Source organism: Aythya fuligula, chromosome 26, assembly GCF_009819795.1.
Source record: "Aythya fuligula isolate bAytFul2 chromosome 26, bAytFul2.pri, whole genome shotgun sequence".
NCBI classification, from domain to species: domain Eukaryota; kingdom Metazoa; phylum Chordata; class Aves; order Anseriformes; family Anatidae; genus Aythya; species Aythya fuligula.
Window position 1 is genome coordinate 1,631,649 of NC_045584.1, and position 23,088 is coordinate 1,654,736.

A 23,088-nucleotide genomic window follows, 5' to 3' on the forward strand; every position below is an offset into this window, starting at 1 on the left:
AGCAGTCTCTCAATTCACACACAGAGCTGTCTGTTGCAATCCTAGTTCTGTTTGTCCTACTTTGTTTATTGACGGATATTCTAAGGTTGACCAGGAAATGAAATCTAGATAAGATTCACGTTGTTTAACTGCCCTCCCATCCACCCCAACCCTCTGAGGGTTCTGAAAATGTTTAGCAGAAGAGTAAAATACTGTAAGAAAGCAATTGTCATTTCACTCATCTGCCTGCATGTTAAACACCCACAGCAAGGTCCACTTCATCCTGATTCCTGTGCCACATAAAAATGAGAATCTATAAACTATATCCCATAAAACAAAAACTTGATCTAACAGATATTAAACAACAACCGTTTTAAGAGCAACAAAAGCCACGCTAACACAAGCCTGCCTAATTCAAACCCGGGGGATGTCCAGGGTGCCCTTGGGCAGACACAAACCTTACCGAGCCAGCTCCGCGGGAGACCCCAGGTTAAGGTCTTGAGACAAACGTCACCGGCACCTCCTCTCCTGCTCCCTGCATTAACCCAGGTTCTGTGCCCTCCCTCCGAGCTTTCTGCCACAGTTTCCAGCAAACTAGTCCAGCCCTAGCTCAGGCTGTCTGACTACAAAGCCTTCACTTCTAGAACTGAAATTAAAGCACACCTCGAGGTCAGGTTTATGCTGCAAGACAGGAAACTCACCATCATTAGCACCAAAGGGACACACAAGTACTGCTTGGTTTTTAAATTCTCTTGTTCTAGGTGAGTAGGCAGGCATGGACACGTGTACACAGAGTTCTCCCAAACAGACAGCACCTGGACAAGCTTAAAAAACACAACAAAGAAGCAAAATACAAAGCAAAGTCTCCGGTGCCCTGGCTGCCAAAGCGCTGATGCACACAAGGTTGCCCAGACTCCGGCCTCTCATCCCAGCCAAGCTCCTTCAGCTGCGGTCACACTAACCAAGGGCAAAGACTCAACACTGCTCATTTCCAACCATTAGCTCAAAGCAGAGGAGACAACTTGGTCAAAACAGGGTTTTAAGGGAAAAAATCCAGCCTCTTGACGTCAGCCTGCTCAAGGGGAATCGGTGCCTAGCAGCCGAAACGCCGCCACACCCGCTGGTCCCAAGGCCCGCGCACGCAGGCAGGAGCAGGGTCCCAGGTGGGCTCAGGGACCTCCAAGGAACATCCCTGGCCCCGCTGCCTGTTCCCAGTCTCCCATCGGACAGCACAGAAGGCTGTTTATTAAAGGGGAGGATTTCTTACACCAGCTCGGATAAAGTGTTCCCTTCGCACATGGATAAAACTGTTAGCTTACAGCGCAGCTACCTGAAGTGGATAATTAATGTTCCCAACCAGCGCTACAGCTCAAATCATCAGTTTTAGTTTGGAGCTCAATGAAAGGAGCATGCAACTAGTGACAAATTAAACTCAACATGTACTCACTCTAAAACAAACTAGTTTAATATGTGCCCCACTTCAATGACAGATCCGCTTCCTAAAAACTGGGAAGACTGGCAAGAAAACGTAACTTATCCCTGGAGCAGTGTGTTCCCACACGCAGCTCCCACAAACACTTTGATGAGCTTTTCTGCTGATAGGTTTATCAGCCTTGTTTGAACACATCAGCCGCCGAGAGGAAATACTATCTGCAAATTTAACAAGTAGTAGTTTAGGAGTTTGTATAGGCTGAAGGCAGGCAAAATTAAGGAGTAAAACAGTCTAACCTGTCATCCCCACTTCCATCCTTATCATCATGCTGTACAAAAACGTCTGAAGCATTGTCACTGCTGAGAGCAGTGTCTCGCGAATGTGACAGCGATGACAGGAGTACCTGCGGCAGGCACAGCGTTAAGGGAAACGCAGACACCGCAGTGACAGCTTCCTAACAGCTGCTGCTGACTCCAGAGCCGGGAGTCACCACCGAGCACTTTTTCGCTCTGGTTTTTGTTCCACAATCCCCAGCTGCAAGGTGGGAGGTACAATAGCAGAAATCCAAAGCGAAACGGATCCGCACGACACACAATTTCGTCAGTTTTCCCCCATGCAGAGCCAGCAGTCAACACTTTTGGTCTAATATCCTAAGTAAACCAAACAAGGCATTTTCTGTAAACCCTCCCAACTTCCTAGCTTGCACCAGGCTCCTTCCCAGCAGTCACCTGCCTTTTCCCTTGTAACGTGCACAACAGCAGCAAACCGCCCCGCTGCAGACAGCGCAGTGTGGACAATTACTGCAGCCAGCCGGGGTGCGCAGCTGCAGCCACCAGGAGCACGGGTGCAATGGCAAAATCTCCAGGACCCGGCTGGACAACACAAAGGTGAGAGCCACCCGCTTCTCCCCACTGAAATACAGGAACTAAGGGACCCGCTGCCAGCGCAGCCCAACAGTTCAACTATAAAGAAATACCCTGACACTTGTTCAGTCTGACACTTGCATTCAGTCTAACGCAACGCAGCTGCTCAGTTCTCTTTCTCTCTGTGCTGAATGCAGCCACAGCACCTCTACAGCCCGACTTCTAAGCATTTATCCCAGCACAAGCATTGTGCCAGAAAGCTCCTCACTGGAGCCATACCTAGAAAACAGCAATAACCAGGGAAGAAGACTGAAATTCAGAGAGAAATTTAGTTACCCAACAGCTCACCCAGGAAGTTACAGAAGTAACGACAACTCTTACAGCAGCCCATGAGAACGCAGGGCCCCCCAAGCTGCTGTCCTGCTGTGGTTGTCCAAACCCAGCTCTCACTGCAAAGAGCATCACCACGATGCTGTTGGCACCGTGATGCAGACACAAAACACATCAGGGCAAAACGGATTCACCGTGTTTGAAACCCGAGGATGGAAGGCTCTACATCTGCTCTAAAAAAAAACACAAACAGCGCAGGAGGGAAGTCAAAGCACCACGTACAACGAGAAGCAGCACACAGGGACGGCTCCTGCTGGCTCTAACACACGGGCCTCGCTGGACACGCTGCATCTTAACCTGAAAAAGGGGTGCTGGCACCTGTTCTTGCTCTTCCTCTGACTTGCTCTCATTACCTGTGACCTTCAGAAATCCACAGTGCCCACACAGACTCTTCATATTTCAAAACCAGAAAACCTGCAACAAATCAAGAGCAAAGCATCTGTGCTGTCCGTTTTCTGCAGCGTTAGGTCAGGCGAGAAGAGATTTCACTGCCGGTCCAAAAGCAGACCGCTATTTAGTTTCCCACTATTTAGTTTCCTTAAAAGAAGCAAAGGACTTAGAGCAGATGTATTTGGAAGGGTTAGGCAAGGCTCTTCACGCTCATCAGGCAATTACCAACATTAAGTTGACAAGTGAGACTTGAACCACTTCTCAGACCAGCACTCCTCGCTACTTGCGGTCAGCACATTACCCAGCGACGTTTTATTTCTATCTGGATTCTCTTTGCTTCCTTGTTACGCTCTCTGCCGTGTACTTTTCCTGCAGTTGCCTCTATGGCAGCCCCAAGTCCATTTACTGAAGAAAACAGTAAACATATTTTACCCCTTTAGGCCTTTATTTTGATAAAATTGGTCAAGCCCACATAAGGCAATATACACCACAGTTAAAACCACCCCCCTCCCCCCCACAAAAAAAGAAAATAAATAACACAAATGAATATTGTACGTAATGTAGTGTTTTGTTTTGCAGTATAGAAATTCCACACAATGATTCTGTTTAAAAAGGTAAAAATGATTTATAATACACAGTTATAATGTCATCATGGTGCCCGCATAGAAAACTGACATGCAATCCATGCCTACACTGCGCAGTATAAATAATATGCAACTAAAAATACAAAGAACAGGAACACTACAAATTTTTTTTTTCCGCTTTTTTGTTTTTTAAAAAGAACATACACATGTAACAAACGCTACCTGCGCTTTCACATTGCCATCACAGTGACGGGGGTTCCATTTGTCAGAGGAATAAACGCTTTTCTCCTGAAAGCACAGCATACAATTGAACCTAGGGTATGATGAGGGGGCTTTCCTCTTCCTTATGGGACAGAGGGGGTTTCCAAGGCGAGTACCATGCTCAGCAAGGGGCAGATCTCCAGCCTTAAGTATTTTTTTTTCTACAGAAATCTGAGGTTTTAGAAATGGACACTGCCAAGACCTAATCTTTGGAGGATATTTGAACAATTCTGCGTTATCGGATGCTGCTTTTACAAAAACTCAGAGGGCAGCTCTTCCTCTTAGCTGAAAGTTTTAAGCATTTCTGTTGCATGGGTTTGCACCAGGGTTTCTCAGGCGCACTTTTTTTAGAAACTCAATCCAATCGAATTTTCAAAAAGGTGATAAAACATCCAAACCATTAATAGTTTCTTTGATTAATTTGCAGCCTCTTTCTGGAAACCTTTTCCCCTCTTTAAAAAAAAATAAAAATAAAGGAACAACTCAAAGGTTCTCTGTACAGGAAAGGTTTTGCACAGTCAAAGATCGCTGGCGAAGTGTTCACTGACATGCAGAAGCAGTAGTGAGCTGACAGGTTGGGTGCTGCCTGCGGTCGGTCACACATGCAGCAGAGAATGACCTCAACTCGGCCTGTGCAGATTCATTGGAAAGAGAATGCAGACTGCTATGTACAACGACGAGAGCCTCCCCCCCCCCACCCGCCTGCACTGCAAGGAACAGCAGAAGTCTGGTTTTTCTTTTGAAAGTCACAGTATTTTATACACTGAAAGTTTATTCCTATTAATTCCCCATTGTATTGGCAAATGCAACAGTCTAGCTTGGGAACTTTTTAATATATATATTTATATATATATAAAAAAACACATGTTGTAGGGAGGGGGAGGGTTCATTCAGCAGGTATGTTTGGACAGTAACCCTTTGAGACACCAGACAGTTTCAAGATTTAACTGGAAAAGATACAAATAATACTTTTTTTTTTTTTTTTTTTTTTTTGCGCCAAGTGATCATTTTCCTTTCTGCTCTCATCCATCCCTGGACTGTGAGGGCCCAACCACTCCCAACAGCTCTCACCCTTTTACAGGCAATTTAAAACGAAAACTGTGCTAATAGGTTTTTAAATATTATCACTTGTTCCCAAAACACCGGGGATTTGCTCCACGTTTACATTTGACAAATTAATATTGTTTTTGCTTTAAAAGCAGCCTTATGCATATACGCACTTAAAAATATAACCTTTAAGGGGAGAGGGGGAGAAAAACCCCTCCTAAGCGCAGCTCGTACGCGACGCTGTCAAGAAACTGGCCTTCTGGGAAGCAAAATGCAAGAGCTGTTGAAAGAACTGCTCCGGTTCTCAAAGGGTCAGTAATAAAAGCAGCTTGCCTGCCCGCTACCGGGGCTCGAGAGATGAAGCACATTTTCATACACGGCCGTCATCTGCTTCCCACGATGACTTCATCTTCTTCCCACTCTCAAAGCACCCTTCTCCGTTTGCCCCACAAGAAAGGAACAAAACCTGTATTTCTCTCAACTAGATGGTCCCTAATTTTGACAGTTGCATCCAGACGTGTTATTTTTAAATTAAGGCCATTTTAAATGTCTACTTACAAGTCTAATAAACAAGATCTCTTATATACACATGTAGTTTTAAAAAAAATTAGAAGGTAGCATTTAGCAACAGCTCCCTGTAAAAGTCTCCAGTTAGGAATCTGATCTCCTACTTGGATGCTTCATTCTGAAGTGACTCTGGTTTTAAAAAAATAGATCACAAACAAGAATTTACATGCATGAGAGTCATTCGAACAAGAGAGCGATACAGACAGAAATCCCATCGAGGAACTAACAGTACTGTCAAAGAGACTATGTGAACTGCAAGAAGCGCATCCGGCTCACACTGTACCTTTCGGCTGTTTCAAAGCAAAGGACTCCGAGTCACCTGTGCCCCAAATACTCTTGTTCTTTTTGGGTATCCTCCTGTTCGAAGCTACCTCTGTTTTGTTTGTTTTTTTTCTTAAATTGAAAAAGCGTTAGCAATCTGAAATAAGCAGACATCAGGAGTTAGCATGTACTACCGGGTGTAAATCCTAACAAACATTTTCAACAAAGATGCAGGAAAACCTCTCAGCTGCATGGGAAGGAACAAACGAAAAAGACACAGGTAAGCAAAGAGATCTAAAGAAAAATACTTTTAGTGCAAATGGTCAACTAATGGCACAGATGTGAGCAAACACGCACCCAAATTAGAGAGATCCCAACAACGATTCTGCTCAGCAGTGTTTGCATGAATCTCAGGACGGCGTCCCACAGATTTCTGGAAGCACACAGAAACCTAGTATAACTCATTAAGAGCAGTCCAGCTCCTCCGTATCGCTTGCTGAAAACAGCAAGAAAATCCTTCTTGAGGGGAACGGGGCAGGGAGGTCAGGTAGAAGTGCTGAGGGGATTTTTTTTTGCTTAGAAAAATGACAGCTGAGAAAGAACTGACACGATTTTAGACAAAATACAGACTCAGGTGATGCAGAGCGAGTTGAAAGAGAGCAGATATGGAACGCCCATGCCAGGGATGGGCATGGGGAACAACAAAACAACTCGTTTTGAAATGAAAACAAAGCCCAGCTCTTTAACTGAGGCTGTATTTAACAAAAATAGCTGTGGATGTCCACCCCCTGCTGCATGGAAATGCTTCCTCTAGCTGCTATTCATTAACCTCACATTCGGGGTGTTATACACAACGTAATTTTTGTGTTGTTAATGAAACTCAAAATAATGTTAACTCCTAACTTCTACTAATAAGGGACATGTACTTACGGGGTCTGTTACTGCAGAGGTTACAGTGCAGTGCTGCCAGCATTTCAACAGTGCCCCGGTAACCACTCTACGCTTACTGGGCTCTTGATAAATCCTTAAACATATTTTTCAGACCTGATAAAGTCCCAAGTGCAGAGATTTGGGAATCATCATAAGTTCAGCCATGATATTTAAGTAAAATCACCAACTCAGTCAATGAGTTGTTTCTGTTCTTTTTTTTTTTTTAAATCTGCCATTGATAAAGTGTCATTCATCATCCCGTTTTACTGCAGCACAGAATATTAACAAGGACTAACAGAAATAGTCTATTATGAATTTAACAGAATCTCAACCTGTTCAAGGATACAGTACTATTTCACTGCAGAACAAGCTATTTTTTCCCCAGGGTGAAAGAAGGAATATTGAAGTTCCTGCCACCCTATCTTGACTATAAGAGGGAAACATCTAGACTTGCCCTAGGCTTCCTTACTTCTGCTCAACATCTGTTTTAAAATTCCAGTTAGTTAAAAATACCTATATATATAATATATATAATATACTTCTGGAATAAAAACACAAAAAGATGTACTGTACAAGTATTATGTAGAGTGCTTCAACTGGCTGTATGTAGTTTAGCTACTTTGCTAATATCCAAATACTTAAATAAAAAAAAAAATCATAAATAATGGTAACAGAATAAGTAATGAATAAGAATAAAAAATAAAAAATCATGGTTTGAGCCAGGCATTGCTATAGAAATGCCCTTCCTGTTGCCCAGGAATCTCTCACAAAGTAAAGTTAGAAATACACTCTGCAAGTTAGTCTCCTATATTCTTTTAGCTGCTTTAAAATGTTCTGATCCTTCCTCCGTGCTAATCAAGTAATGAATTATAGTACTTTTTTGTGTGCTCAGAAATGCTATATATATGTATACATATATATAAATATATATATTACATATATATCTGTTAAAAAAAGCTTGGAAAATAGTGTTTACAGTCGCCTTTTTGACTAGCCGGCTACCAAAGGCCGTGGGGCTGCCCGGCTGCTTTTCTGCTTTGCCAAGTACACGAGTTTGCTCAGGGCATGAGAAGAGGCAGTGGGTGCAGGACGACAGTCAGGGGAACGGACCTGGAAACAAACAGGGCATATCGATAAAGGAAGAAGCGTTTTACTCTACAAAGCAGCTGTCACGAAGCAGAGTCAAAACCGCAGAAGCTCCCCCAGCCCCTCCCGGAGGGTGGCAACGCAGAGATTTGCTTTCGAATCGGTGGGGGGAGAGGGGAGGGGAGGGGGGGGACAGTCCTCAGCTCCTTTCCCCGTCCCAAGCAGCAGCCAACGATTTGGTACGTTAGAAAGAATCTCTTTACCCTCGGCTCTGGACCTTCCTCGCCTGCCCGAAAAAACACCCCCTCCTAGTGCAAAGGATAAATCGACAACTGAACGCTGGAGCTTTGGTGGGGGGGAAGGGGGGGGGCTCTGGAGAGGAGAAGGCTGATGGAAACTCCTTACTCATTAATGGCAACGAGTGGGTAAGGGGTGAAATACGGCGCGACAGGGAGTGGGGGGTCTGCAGCGCTGCAAGCTTAGAACGACAAGCTTTTACTCATTGTACACGTTGTACAGGACAGAGCTACCGCTCTCGGTAACCCCTGTTCTGACACGACTGACCCTGGGGACTCTCTAGTTCGGCTGGGCGCCAGGAACCAGCGCCGTTCCCAAGCTCCTGGTGTCCACGCTTCACAGCCGGTCCATCCTGAACGTGTCCTCTGTGGCGGGGTCGGTGAGGACCATGTCTGGGTCATTCAGCATGTGCAGTCCATCCAAGGTTAAAGGGTCAATTTTGAGTTCATCCAGAGGGAACTGGGAATCCGTGTCAAAGCTGACATCGCCCACTCCTGCCAAAGAGCTGGTCAGTTCTTTTGATAAGCTGGGAGGAGATTCTCCTGTCACTGTGGGGAAGAGAAAGGTACCAGTAGGCCTTAGCAAATGCGTATTCTCCAGGCAGAAAAATTAGATCAAGTGATAATACAGCTTGCAAAAATCCTGGAATACTTTATGGAAGGCTAGAGTTCAGACAAGAAAAATCTATCCTCGTCTCCAGCTGGATGAATTACAGATTCGTCAGAGCATTTCAAAGTCATCGTAATGACCCAACACAAAGCAGCGTTCATCTGTGGACATTTGGGGGCTACGAACTGGTGTCACTTTAGCTTCTCTCTCCCTTAGGTTTAGGAACAATTTACATGATTCTAATCAGCAAGAGTCCTGGGCTGAAATACGGATTACACTACCGTTTTCTCAGTGATCCGTGCAGAAACTGTTTCCAAATGTCCAACCGTGACCAGATTCGCTACCATATGTAACAGTAAAAAATCCTGCGTTGGCAAGCTTGAACGGAGCAGCAGAGGAAAAAGTTCAGCTTTCACAGCTCCTCCCTCACTAAGGCACAGGATGCAGTAACTTCAGAGGCAGGGGAACTCTGTAAGGCAATTAGTGCTGCTGCTGCATGCTCTGCCTGCTCGCTGGGATCAACTAAGAGCCATCAGGCTCCCCGGCACTCAGGAAATGTTCCTGTTATGGTCTGGAGTATTTACACAAGGTGAAATACCACCTTCAAAGGTGGCAGTACCCTTTTCCTCTTTTGGCTCACTGCTAACGTTGCACAACGAAGACAAAATCCAGCACTGGGATGGTTTTACCCGTCTGGTAAGTCTGCAGTGCCCTTACCTGTAAGAATGATGTTGGGGATGTTTCCATGGCTGGAGTAATTCAGCTGCTGCGAGTCCTGCAAGCTGCCATGACTGCCGGTAAGTCCCATCATGGCTGCCTGGGAGTAGTTCAGGGTGGAACAAGGGCTGTACAGGCTGTTGGAACTAATGGCGTTTTCTATCATATTAAACTGTTCGAGCTGAAGACCAAGGTACAAAGGAAATTGTTACTTCCAACCATCAAGGAACACAGCAAAAATAACTTACAAAGCTCAAGTTATGGGAAGTAGAGTTGAGAAAGACAGGCAAACAAATTCATCTTTAGGTTTTGTTGATCAAAATACGGTCTATTTTCACTTAACTTTCCAGAATACTTCGCTGCCAAATTCAGAGTGCAGGGAAATGAGGGGAGAATGGATGCCAAAATAAAACTGTTGCTTCCAATATCAGAAGAATGAAAGAAAAGGTAGCTTTAAAGCAAGGTAAAATAAATAAATAAATGAAACAATTCGTGCCATTAACTCAGCTATCTGCCCATCAAGCGCTGCCTCTCAGAAGCCATCTCATTTTTATCTGCTACCAGAGCATATTTAACAGCTGAATGAATCAATGCACTGGCTGGCCAAAGCAATGAGGGTGCAGGTCTGCCTGCTAGGTTTTGGTACTGTACATGAGTTGTTTGCCAATTTCAGGAGTCAACATTGTCAGCACATACACGTGAACCCTTCCCAAATGTGGCTACAGCCAGAAATGTCCATATTTATTTATTTTCATTATTTCTAATCCACTAATCTTGGCAGAACACCTTGAAAAACATCTGCTCTGTTGGCTAAGAGGGAGGAAAGGGGAAAGAAGAATGGGGAGAAAAAAAAAGGAAAAGAAATCCCTAAGTATTGCAAACTAAAAGTGAGAGGTAAACTTAAAAGGACAAAATGTGCTATCACAGAAAATTATCAGAAGTTGAATTATATTTACTTTAAGCTGAAAGTGGCCGAAACATAGCTGAAAATCTGAGATGAATTTGCTCACCTGATGGGATAGGGCATTAGCCTGCCTAGCTGTCATCTGCTGATCATAATAGGAGTCACCAAATACACTCCCCAGAATGGAAGAATGCTGAAAACAAAACAGAGTCTTTATGGTGCAAAAATCTCACAAACAGAGGTACCCACGGCGTGCAAGTGACTCGAGCCTTCCAACGGATGCTTCTCAGAAGTTAGTTAGCAGTGCCCCGTTTTATTACCAGCCACTAACCACCACCACGTCCGTAAATATTCAGCGTTTCCCTCCACCACACAAATCCTTCCACGTTACGCTGCCTTTCGTTAAGCACAAAGATACAGTCAGGTAAACCAAACGAACTGCCTCACGGAGGACACACAACACAAAACTTCTGATTTATGAGTACAGACGAGTGCGCTAGGTAAGACGAGAAATAAAAAAATCGCTCTGCAACTGCAGCTTTTTGGTGAACTTCTTTGTTTTGGTGACAGACGAACCCAGACAGAACCAAACTGCACGTTCAAAACGTGATGCAAAGCTGAGCCACGACCTGCGTGCTGGTGATAACTCACTGCCTCCGCAGCCTGGTGTCCGCTCAACAGCCAGCTTCACCGAGACAACAACATGCCAGAACAAAATTGATGTTTTACAGTCGTTTCACTTTAGCTGGAGATCAGAAAAGTTAACGAGAAAAGCCCAGCAGAGCATGGAACCAGTGGTTCATAGACAAGGAGGACAGAAGGAATTGCACAGCCTTGCTAATTTTACTCTCTGCTCTAGCATGGCAATCATTTACCAGTGATTCTCCACCGTTTACAAGTTATTCTAGAGGTGACCAAGAATTTTAGGTCAACGTTTTAATAATATTTTAATAATGCTCAGCACTACCCCAGAGAATTGCCACACAGAAGAGAAACCACAAAGAGATCGCTCCTTATTTCAAACCACCACAAGCAAGCTCACAACGGAGCATCAATAAAAGATGGTGTGCATAAGAGCCGATTTTCGTGGAGTTAAATACCTTGCATAGCATTTTCCAGCTGTTTTATCTGCACATTAAAAGAAGAAGGCTACAAATTTTCTCCTTAAAAACCTAAGCAGTGTATGTAATTAAGCAGAAGCCTAGGAGGCACAAGGACGGTTACACCAGCCGCCACAGCCAGGAACACTGAACAAAGATCAAGAAACTCAGAAACACGGGGTGATGTCCACAACAGTGAACATGAAAATCATCTCAGCAAACAGCACGTCATGTTTTAAGCATTCTCCTCCTACATCAGAAGCACATCTCGGTTTTATTTGCAGGCTGCATGCAAGGAAAAGAAGGAAAGTCTTGCACAAAACTACCGACACCCTCCAGGAGAGGGGACTATCATGAAAGAAATAATCATCTGCTCTTTTTAAAGCAAGTAAAACCCTTCCCACCTCCAGCCAGAGCCCTCAGCTATCACATCAGACGGACATTTTCGGATAAATGTGGCATCAAGGGAGGAATTCACAGCCCAAGAACAGGGCTCTGTGAGGGAAGGTCGCTGAAGTTCAACATGAGCCACGCGTGCTGCACAGCTCCTTGCTGAGCAGATCCTGTTTGATCCCAGAACTGCTGGGAGCATCACTGCGAAGCACTTTCCACCAGCTGCACGCGAGGGTGTGGGCAGGGTTCGGATGCACTTGGAGAAGAGAGAAATTTGCTGCAGAACAGCGCTGCTGGAGAGTGTCAGGAAGTTGAAACACAAACCTCATGGACCTCCGAGGGGCTGCGCTTTGAAGCGTGACACTGTCGGGGTCAGGAATAGCAGCAAACCGCCTCCAGATCTTTGTCAGAGATCATACAGGGACTTCTCAGTAAGGAAGGGTTTAACTGAATGAAGCTGCCTCTTCCTTACGACTGACTAAATAGGGCCTGAATGGGTTTTTCTGGACAAAAGTATGATTTTGATTCACTAAGTTCACTTTCCTGTGCATGTATGATGTGTCACAGCTCTGACTGCAGAACAGAAACGACAGCTTTGCAGCTGAACGCCCTACTCAGTGCCCTCCTCGGAAGGAGGTAAAACTGGGAACTTGGAGCCTCTCTTCCCATTTACCACTGGTCCTCAGCACCACGGGGGCTGCTCCATCCCCGTGAGACGGGGCTGCGAGGAAGTAACCAAACATCACAAGAGCACATCACACCGGATGAGAGGAAAGCAAAGCCCTGCTATGAAGTTATACTTAAAAAAAATAATAACAAAAGCACTTTCCTTCTTTAAACCACTGCCATCTAGCTTGTTGCCCTGTTACACCTTGATTGGCATGTTTTGATGGCTACTCAAACTCCACACTGTTCAACCTGCTGCATGTACTACGTAAAAAAAAACAGTGTAGAGAGCATAGAGCTAACTCAAGCAAGCAGCTCAGGTCCAGGCAGCTTCACTATCACAGGCAAATCATTCCCATCTTAAGCAGCAGACACTGCTTTGGGACTGTGTGATGTTTTACAACACTCCCTAACAAAAAACTTGCACTTCAGTATGTCACATACTCGATGTAAATCCAAGCTGGTTTGGACCAGCACTAGAAATACAGTTTCTATTTGAGAGCTCCAAAGAGAACCAAGGTATGGGGTTTTTTTTTCATTTAATTTTTGACGTTTCATTTTTACAGGAGCTTTTCAGACACAGGGCAAAACCTAGGATTTCTGCATTCCACTAAGCATTGCTCCCAAGCTAAAAAGTTTAGGCTACAAGAAAAATAATGAACGGGAGACCAGAACTTGTGCAAGTCTACCTTGGTAACCCCTAACAAACCTTACAAGCCCATGTTTTCCCTCAGCCCTGAAATACACCAGTTATTACGTTTTTAAGCACTGAATCTCCCAAAGGAAACCAACTGGAAATGTCATTACTTCAACACTTCAGAGCCCTGAAATAATTTATTGACAACTCTGACAAACATCTTGCTAACACCATCTCCTACAGAAACACTAGATGAGGTCTGTTTTGTCAACAGTACATCTCCTTGGGTTAATGATGTGGTGACTGCAAGGAAAAGAAGAAAAACCACACAACCTCTGGCTTAAATTATTCGTCTAAAATACATACCATATTCTCCAGTATTCAGCCATTCTGCTAAAAAAAAGCAGATTTCTATCTAATTGGAAGTGTATGCCAGGTGTTAGAGGAGAAAAGCACAGTAGTAATAAACAAGCCACCGTCAGTGAAAAGCCATGCAAACACAAAGCTGAGAACTACAAGCAGAGCTTTCCGAGTCGTGTTTGAACAGGAAGACCTTCATGTAACAAACAAACAGCTCACACACGAGAGCAAATAGATTTGGAGATGTGGAAAGATGAAAAAAAAAAAAAAAAAGCTTCTGGTGAATGAACCGTATGTGATAAAAATCAAACCACAGATCTCTATTTTTAGAGCATGTCACTCACATCACACTGATTCACTGCAGAGTGATTTAACCTAAAATTAATTGGAGAAACAGGAGCAAGTGGGAGATGTCTAACCCGGTCACACCTACTTTATTCCACTCTCACCAGCCAGTGCCAGACTGTGCCACAATGGGAACATTCTGCTGTTGGAACCAATCTGCTTTCACTCGTGGCAGATTATTCTACAGATTAATGGATCCTGCTATTTGGGAGCTGCCCCCATAATCACAACCCATTTTTTTCTTTCCCCATTGCTTCTCTCCACACCTGTATTTCCAGCCCCAAAAGTCCACTGCCACAGGCGACTCGCTCTCCACTGCTACCTTTTGGTTTATTGATAAAGGTAGGAAAGCTACAGAGTTTTTATTCTAGCCAAAGTAGAGAAGTGTGTGGATACTTTTAAAGAGGACAATGCTGAAGTTAAGTAGTATTAATAAACCCTTCTCATTTTGCATGACTTACAGTGTCCTGCTTGAAAATAGCAGAACATAAGTAAAAATTTACAGGGTAAAACAGGCCCAGCAAGTAAAATTACAGCCAAGCCTTCACTCCCTGCACTCCAGTACTTCGGACTGACCAGTGGCAACAAGCCTGTGGATAAAACCAAGAGTTACTGAGAAGTCAAGGGGGAAAGAAAATCAATGCAAAATCAAAATCGTCTGTGCTGCCCAAGTGACAACTTGACCTGAGAATTTGCAGCGAGACTGGCAACAGCTTTGCTCTAGGTGACAGCCTAGAGAAGTAAGGTTGCGTGTTTCCTCTGAGCCACGCACAGAACACAGCAGAACTGGCAGAAGCAGGCAGAAGGAAGAAGTTAAGAAGCAATTAAGCAAGGGTTAAGAAAATCCAGACAGTCCTGACACTCGGATCTCTTACTGAGCTTACCAGTGACCTGTCTCTGGCTAATGGCAAGGAGAGACGGAGCTTCTGCTTTGGAATCAGGTAGGGGTTACCTCCTTACAGCCTTAAATGTTAAATGACGAAACAGAAAATGTATTTTCAGACTCTGTTGTGATACTCTGTAAGAATTTTGTTCACCTTGCTTCTGCAGGTGAGATTTTGGAAAGGGGCAGCCATGTGGATCTATTTCAGGAACATCAGATTATTTTCGTGCTGAAAACGCACTCGGTTCCGTTACAATTAGGGCACCCTTAAAGAAGGCTTATTTTTAATTGTCTTGCAACTGGCAGATAAAAATTCCCTTTCACAGGTTTACACACACACTGAGCTAAGACTCGCATATAGGACACGTGGATGTACGGATATACATACACAGGAAGCCACAAGTTGCTTATTTTAAGAGCATTTTCTACAATGTTTTCTTTCCAAGTGTATGTTCCCATGTGAAAAAGGTCCTGATGTAAATGCTTGTGGCCATACAAGTGTGATTTAGTGCTGCAGGAAGTTTTCCTGCTACAGGAGGCACTTAACAAGCTTCCCTCTCTCTCTCCCCTGCCCTCCCAGCCTTATCAGTCAGCTCCTCCACAATATTGCTAATTGAAAGGGCTCTACCTGGAGTTTCTGTCCACTGCACACCCCGCAGAAATACCTGTGTTAACAGTGCCCAAGCGAGTAGCTTTGATCAATCAAAAGGCAATTCACCAGCTATTGATAAACTCTGGAACTGAATGAAACCGCAAACAAGATGAGACACCAGGAATGCATGAGGCACATACAGTTACAGTGAGGCAACTATGGGTCAGTAATGGAGAGACTCAACTAAAAACAAACACGAGAAGCAAGGCCTGTGGAAGCACAGAGTCCCTTACTTGAGGGGAGCTGCCAGGAGAGAAGCCTTGATTGGAGACAGGAGAGGTGGGAGACTGGTTGGCTGGGGAGCCAGCATTACTGCGGTACTGCTGGAGTGAAGCCTACAGAACAACACAGAATTAAAGACCATGGGATTGATGGAAGGCTGGAAAGTTATCAACTGTTGGCGCACACAGCTTGAGGAAGCTGGGAGAACCATCCTCTTCAGCAACTCTTGGCTATACGTGAAGACAGGATTACTGTGAACAATGCCGCAAAAAGGAGAAAGTTAAGGTACCGGCGCTGGCATGGGCTCGTCTGGCTGAGATCTAAGAGCAGGGCTGGGCTGTTGTACAACCAAAAACTATTTACATATTTTTTTCCCAGTGCTTTGAGTTCAATTACAAGAAAAATTTGTCAGCCAACAATTTAAGGAAAAGCAGTCTTGAAATCTGGGGCTATTTTCAAGTCAAACTCAATTGCCATACCCACACATTCTTAACCTGTGTTTACAGCACTCTGGAAATCCGTCTCACCTCACCCTGCCTAATCTTCAACAGCCTCGCTGTATTATCAAGATCAAAGTGCGTAACCACAAAGACCAAAATCCTTCTCAAAGCTGCATTTCACCCCAGGACATGGAACAGACACTGTCTGAAAATTCAGGCTATGTTTTGCAGGTTTAATGTTAGTTATGTTTATATTGTTCTCAGTCTTCCTGAGAACACGTTGTCAAAGATTTACCTTTTTGTTGGTCATAAAGAACCCTAGGCTTGAACAAATTAAAAATCTCAAAGGCATTTGAATAGAATGCTGCAGGAATTAATGTAAACTAAGTACAGCTCTTCCCTATTGTATTTCCCTTAGAAATTTACCGATTGAGGAAAACCTGCAATCCAATAATCTAAGAAAAGGAGTAATTTAATCAGATAGCTATGCAGTGCAGAAGAATGCTGTACTATGAATGCTTTCTGGCATCAAATTTTACGGATCGTAAGAAAATATCTTAACCTTTTTATGTATTATGCATTGCTACGAATGCACTTTAAACAGAAATCCAAACTACAGCAAAAGGAATTTCAATGCTGCTTTAAAAACCTGCACAGGAGTTGTCAGTGAGACTGTAGCACAGCTCAAACGGCTTTGTGATAAGCTAGCTTTGAACTTTATTTATATGCAATTTCAGTTGCTTTAAAAGATAAGCATAGCACCCTAAAAGTTAAGGTGATAAAGAAGTTTAGGATGAGGAAAGCAACACAGAAAGCAAAGAATGAAAATGATCTGTACTGGTAACTACCTAAGTGTTAGAATCAAAGCATTTGGACACATTTTGAGTAGGTCAGTATCCTTTCCACTGCTGGAATTGGCCTTCTTCTTCCCCTTCTAATCCTGAAAGGGAAGCAGCTTCCTTCAAGAAGCACTTACCAGCACAAATCATTAAAATTTCATCCACAAATGAAACCCATGGTCTAGTGCTAGATCAATAAAGAATGAGTTCTGCCTATTATCTAACCAGTTACTGTCATTATAACACTGCCAGGAGGACACTACAGGTCAGGCTCTCAAGATCTGATAGAGCAGGGGCAGAATGACCAGAGAAGGAGCTGTGAAATTCTTCCCCAGCTAACTTGTTACCCTGATCTCGCTCTCTATTCTGGACCTTTATATGCAGAGAGAGAGAGAACATTTCACAACAAACCATGGCACAACCAGCACAAAAAGAAATCTGCCCAGAAATCATCACTACTATGTAGGTATATACTCCACTTCTTATCAGGATCTGAAAGCAGCTACAAATCCAATTTTGGGGGATAATAATGTATGCTCTATAAATCCTTTAAATGAAAGCTTTCTAAATATAGAAGGTGCCTGGCTCTCTCCAACTTCGAAAAACTGCTTGTTAGCAGGTTTCTTGATCAAAGTTCTGTTAACTCCTTGAGCCTACAGCACTTTGGTGGTGGATTACATTTAACAGCCTGAAAAAGTATCAATGCAACAGCAGCAAGGTGTGAAATAAATGCTGATATCCAGGATTCAGGCTGCTCTAATTAAACATGAAGCCACAAGTGACACCATTTTATGAAACTACGGCCACCGTAAGCACACCCGAAAACCAAATTCTGTCTGTAAAGCCTTTGAAGATGGATTAAATCAAAACCATTCTACTTCAGACTCCACCTAGAAGTATACCTATCACAAGGGCTGTCCAGCTTGAACCCTGATGCTACGTTTTCAAAATGAAAGCTTTATCTTTTTCAGCTTTGCCCCAGCTTACCGAGTTGATGTCTATTCCCATTGATGGTTGGGTCTGGCTACCCGGAGGTGACTGCGGGATGGTAGAAGGTACCGTGACGGAGAGTGGGGGGAGTTGTGTTCCTCGCTGTAAACCAGAGGTCTGCATTAAAGGAGTATTCTGAGGCAGGGTACTTGCCACCTGGGTCTGCTGCTGTTGCTGGGAAGTTGTCTGGGTAAAAAACGGATATGGGGGAAGCTGCTGTTCCAGAGACAACGCATCCATTGCCACGGCCTTAAAAAGAAAAATTAAAATCATCCACACTGGCAGGTAACTCCCCAAGCATATCAAGTTTCACATCAAGTGAACCACACTAAGTCAATCTTGCATTTTTAAATGTTAACTAAAGGTTTAAAGACACTCAAGAATACGTTTCAAGGGACTTAATATCACCTTCAGGGTACAATAAACAAAAGCCCAATTGAATGTCCAGATGAGGAATTGATGTCAGTCAATATCAAAAAAAAAATTGATTAAGTCAGTAGTGGAATTGTACTTATGAAATCAATTTTAAAAGCTAACTGTGCTTCTCATATGGATTAGAAAAATGTCTTCCAAATTTCGTGGACAATGTCTTCAAAAGAAAAGTGTCTTGATGTTTACCAAGGATTTAGAAAAGTCAAAGTAAAATCTGTGTCCTCTACAAACCTCTCACTTTTTAAGGTACAGATTAACAAACACATTTAAAGATTACAGAACAAGAAAGACGAAGTTACAGTCATTTCCCCCCCCTAGGTAGGGTAAAACAATTCATCTGTGACCAAATATTGTAATTCTCCAAGCGAGGTCCTACCTGAGTAATTGGTGACAAAGGGGAAAGCGTAGGAGACATTTGCTGTGACTGTGGTCGCCTCGAGTCTGCGCTCAACGAGAGAGGGCTGACGGTGGGCTGACGGTGCTGCTGGGAAGGGGCTGGCGTCGTCGTCATTCCTGCCAGTGAGGAACAAACGAGCTCAAATGGGAACGGAGCAACAGTTCATTGATACTGGTACAGAGGTAATTGCCTGATCTGTCAAAAATGTACAGCATAATTTGACGACGCAAAGCGGTGAATGTGCCTAGGCCAATCAGGCTGAAATTCATTAGCTAATTTGCAACTTTGTCAGGTTAAAGAGCATCAGGAAGAAAGGAAGATCCCTGTGGTTGTTTATCCTGGACCTAAACCAGTCACAGTTGTGCAGGATGGTGCACAGATACTGACTGGGAATTGAAATAAGCAGACCAGCTCCAGCAGCACTGTGCTTCCCCAGTGGTTTATGGAAACAATAGGCACCGTTCTCGCACACCCCTGGGCTGCACACACAAAGAGTCCAAGAGCAGCATGTTCTCCTCTATTTGTAAGAGCTGAAACCTCAGGAAGAAGATAACAGATCATGTAACAAGACTAATCAGAAGGCACTTGTGTTATTATAAAAAGCAAACATCTATTTAATGGAAAATGCAGAAGAAAAACTGGTTACACAGGACGTACTCCATTTTAATGGCATAGCAGAGCACAGGAAGGCAGGAAATATCCCTCGCACTCTAAAGAGCCCTGACCTAGCAGGGGCTAGGGACAGACTACAAAGTAATTTAGCTTTGCTCACATTCAAGACAAAACCTGCAAGCTTTGAAACCTCTCCTGTTTTCTGCCTCACCCTAGAGGAACTGAGACACCCTGGAAAGCAATTTCAGGACAATCTCTCTAGTGAGCTGTTCTTCCAGAGCTGCCAGAAAGGAGGAATTCACAAGAGCCTGAGAGCTCCTCAGCACTTGGCACCTGCTCAAGGCTTCCAGGCAGGCTGCCAGGGAGCCAGGAAGTCCGGGCTGCCAAGGAGCCAGCAGGCAAACTGGCTCTAACTGAGCAGATTCTGAAGACTGCCTGGCTTCCCGCACGATGTTTTCAAAAATCAACACTATCTCATGGAACATGTCAGCGAACTGACAACCTCAAATGCACAAATGTGTAGCCTAAGTTGTTGGCAGTTCTTCATAACCTGACAGGTGTTTTTCCCCCACCTTTACTTGGGGCTGCTACAGGCATGTCTGCACAATGCACAGAGCTCCTACAAAAGGCTCAGAAGTGTTTACATTTTCTGCTCAAGATCTAGGAGATAAAGAAAGGGAAGGAAGGTTTGAGAATATCAGTTAAAAAAAGCCAAAACACTGACTACGCCATTGCTTAAACTATGGGAGAGTCTCCAACAAGCAGCAGCAAAATCATCAATGAATGCACCTCTCTCGTTTGGAGTATCTTTCATGGATCAGGAAATGTTTTCAAAGCAATTACATACCTACTGGTTTGGTTTTATACCATTTACTCTGCTAATTACGGGTAGTGCAAAAAATTTAGCAACCCAGCCTGGCCTAACTCCATGGAAGTAGTTTGTTTCTTTTTATATACACACCACCTATCTTAACAAAGCCTTGCTACGTTCTACTTGAATGAGAGCCCATCCCTGAAACGTTGTGTAGTCTGTTTTGAGACCAGAAAGCTTTCTGAAGGGTGCCAAAAGCTGCTGATTTCCTCTCTACTTAGAGGGGTAAACTATATTCTTGCTTCCTTCTTAAATGTAACTGCTCAGCCATAACACTACATTAACCTGATTAGAATTATTTCCTTTTTACCAATATACGAGAGGATTTTTAAGTGGGTAAATGAATCCTGCCTAACACAGGAAATACTTTTCTATTTTTGGATAGAGCACTTTTTCTTCTGGTCTAGGAATCAACCGGCTGCAATTGTCACTGACAATAAAACGCAACCCTACTCGCAAGTAGGACCTAGAGAAACTATTAAAAAAATAACAATCATTAGTTTAGGCCATTTGCTTAAGTTGAAATTATCAGTTGAGCAGTATGAACATTATAAACTGCCAGCGTGGCTTTTTTTTTTTATATATAATAAAACTATCAGTATTGCCAAAGTGCAAAAGCCCCAACAAAGCTCAGGCTCATGCTGAACAGCTCAAACAGCAGCAGCATTTTGCAAGTACTTGCAACAAAAACTACGCTCAAAAGGCAACGATTTCAACACAAAGGCACCATAGTGAGAGTGAAGTGTGCACTTGGTATTGCTTCCCAAAGCCCTTCTATATCATGAATCCTGACTACTCCAGATATTTTCAAAAATCAGGCAACCAAGCTTACTAAAACTAGCAAACCTTGTAAATTCTCCATGTTATTTTGACTGCTCAAAAGACAAAATCTGCTTCAGGTGAAGCAAGCAATGCTATTTCTCCAAAAGAATCCTTATTTGGAAAAAAAAATATTCTAAAGGAATGCAAACAAAAGGCCTACTTAGGGTATTTCCACAATTCAAATGCTGTTGGGATTAAGTACAATGAATTACAAGGGAGGCACATTTTGGATGCTATAGTCTGTCCTACAAAGTCACATATAAACAACAAAAAAACAGACTTGGGCATGAAGAACTTGGAAAAAAAATGTAAGGATATTTTTAAGTCAAAACTAAATACAGCTCTATCACTTTGTCATACAGAAATGGCTTTAAGAAAACCTTGTTTACAAAGGAAAGTCAGTGAACAGAAGTAGAATTACCCCTCAGACAAAACAGTATTATTCAGCAACGCGACTTCCATGCTGTAAGACAAGTGACATATTATGGACAATCTGTTAAAACGGCGCAGAATCGTGCTCTTACCCTGACTGGCAGTGCTGATGCCCAAGTGAGTCAGATTGGCAGCAAGATTTCCGGTACTATTGGAGCTACTCAGGGCTGGGAATGTGGATTCCTCAGGATCTAACGGTGTTGGGAGAGGGGAAGGGAAATGGATGTTTGTCAGGTCTGGAAGGGAGCCACCCGTGTTATGCGTAGCAGGAATCAGCGTTGTAGTGTTTTCCTGGTCAGCTGATGGAAAGATGCTAAATAAAGGAGAGAGGAAAAAAGACAACTCAGTTTAAATTTCAGCCTGGACAGATCTGTACAAAACCATTTTCAAAAAAGGGAGGTGGCCATATACAGAAAGATATATGGTATTTTTGATAAACCAACTAGAGGCGTAACAGACAAGGGGACACTAACACTAGTTTTGGCTTATCTTGCATCTATTCAAGAAGAAATTCAACGTACAATGTTCTTTCTGAAAGATCTCAATGCTCTTTTAAAAGATGCTCTAAACTTACTTGATTCCTGGAACTTCACATGATTTAGGTCTTGATGACCCAGTCTAAAACAGAAAGAAGAAATGTTTATAAGCAAAGATATTTGAAATTACTGCTTATGGTATTTTATTCAGAAAATTTTATTGCATTTCTAGAGCTATTCTTCTACACAAAAGCTCTGTGAAGGTCTTAGAAAAGGCTGGTCATCTTTGTTTCCTTTATTGACTGGCCCAACAAGCCCCAAATTTAAAGAGTTTCTCCTGATATAATCAAATAAAATACATATTAAGTGCCTTTCTGATCTAATGTTTAATGATATGTTGCTAAATATAGCATTTCATCTCTGAGCTCTGGAAGTAGTTTGTTTTGGTTGGCAATATTTGGAGCATTAGTTTACCTAAACATGTTTAGAAAATGAAACCTCTTCACTTTGAAATGTGAGATTCCCACCTTTTTAGTGTCCCATCCTTGTTTAGAAAGGGTTTTGTCTGCCTCAGAGGTGGTTTCCTCCATTCCAGGGACAGTCAGCAATAAAACTAAAAAAAAAAACAATAACGAAAGGATGCTTCTCAGAAGTACATTTTCAGATTAGGAGTTTAACTATTTTCAAAACTCTTGTTATTATTCAACATGGGGTGGTACTCTACTGTTTTGAGATCATCAAAATTAAAAAAGCAAACACCAAAACAGACTAAGATAATATTGTATGAACATGGAGAAGTTTCCAGTGTCAAAAAAAAAAAGTTAGCTACAAGTAGAACAAGATTTTAAAAAGTGGGTATGTGATTGTCTTACATTCAAGGAACTTTCAAACTGCAGTTAGAACAAAAAAAGAAAAACACACAGATATTCTTCAGTACTTTTAAAATTTTTGGTGTCCAATTTCATCCCTTTACATCTAAATGGAAAAATGTATGCTGGTACCTAGTGTTTCCTACCCTTCACATTTTACAGAAGTGATATACACCTGTTACATCTAACGGGTGGCCAGTGGGACAACTCTGAGGGGGTAAAACCCAAACTGTATCCCCTGGGACAGAGGAACACTATAAAGTTGTTAGTTTTCCATATTCCAAGTGTCTTTGTTCAAGGCAATCCGCTGTTCCACCATGCTAATAGCAAGAT

General features: G+C 43.0%; 1 protein-coding gene across 6 annotated transcripts in view; it reads right to left on the bottom strand.

Annotated features, from left to right (window-relative positions):
• Positions 1–3,659: 3,659 nt before the first annotated feature.
• Positions 3,660–23,088, bottom strand: part of CRTC1 (CREB regulated transcription coactivator 1) — a 46,599-nt gene continuing 27,170 nt past the window's right edge. For 2 of the 6 annotated variants that reach the window (XM_032203619.1, XM_032203618.1), the window contains 9 exons: positions 22,414–22,499; positions 21,985–22,028; positions 21,503–21,723; positions 18,653–18,789; positions 17,842–18,093; positions 15,587–15,688; positions 10,424–10,510; positions 9,414–9,594; positions 3,660–8,635 (listed from right to left, as the gene is read on the bottom strand). In XM_032203619.1, the coding sequence (XP_032059510.1) occupies positions 8,424–8,635; positions 9,414–9,594; positions 10,424–10,510; positions 15,587–15,688; positions 17,842–18,093; positions 18,653–18,789; positions 21,503–21,723; positions 21,985–22,028; positions 22,414–22,499 (1,322 nt within the window). In that variant the 3' untranslated portion in view covers positions 3,660–8,423. The remainder of the gene's footprint in view (positions 8,636–9,413; positions 9,595–10,423; positions 10,511–15,586; positions 15,689–17,841; positions 18,094–18,652; positions 18,790–21,502; positions 21,724–21,984; positions 22,029–22,413; positions 22,500–23,088) is intronic. The other 4 variants (XM_032203623.1, XM_032203620.1, XM_032203622.1 and 1 more) reach the window with 3 other exon arrangements.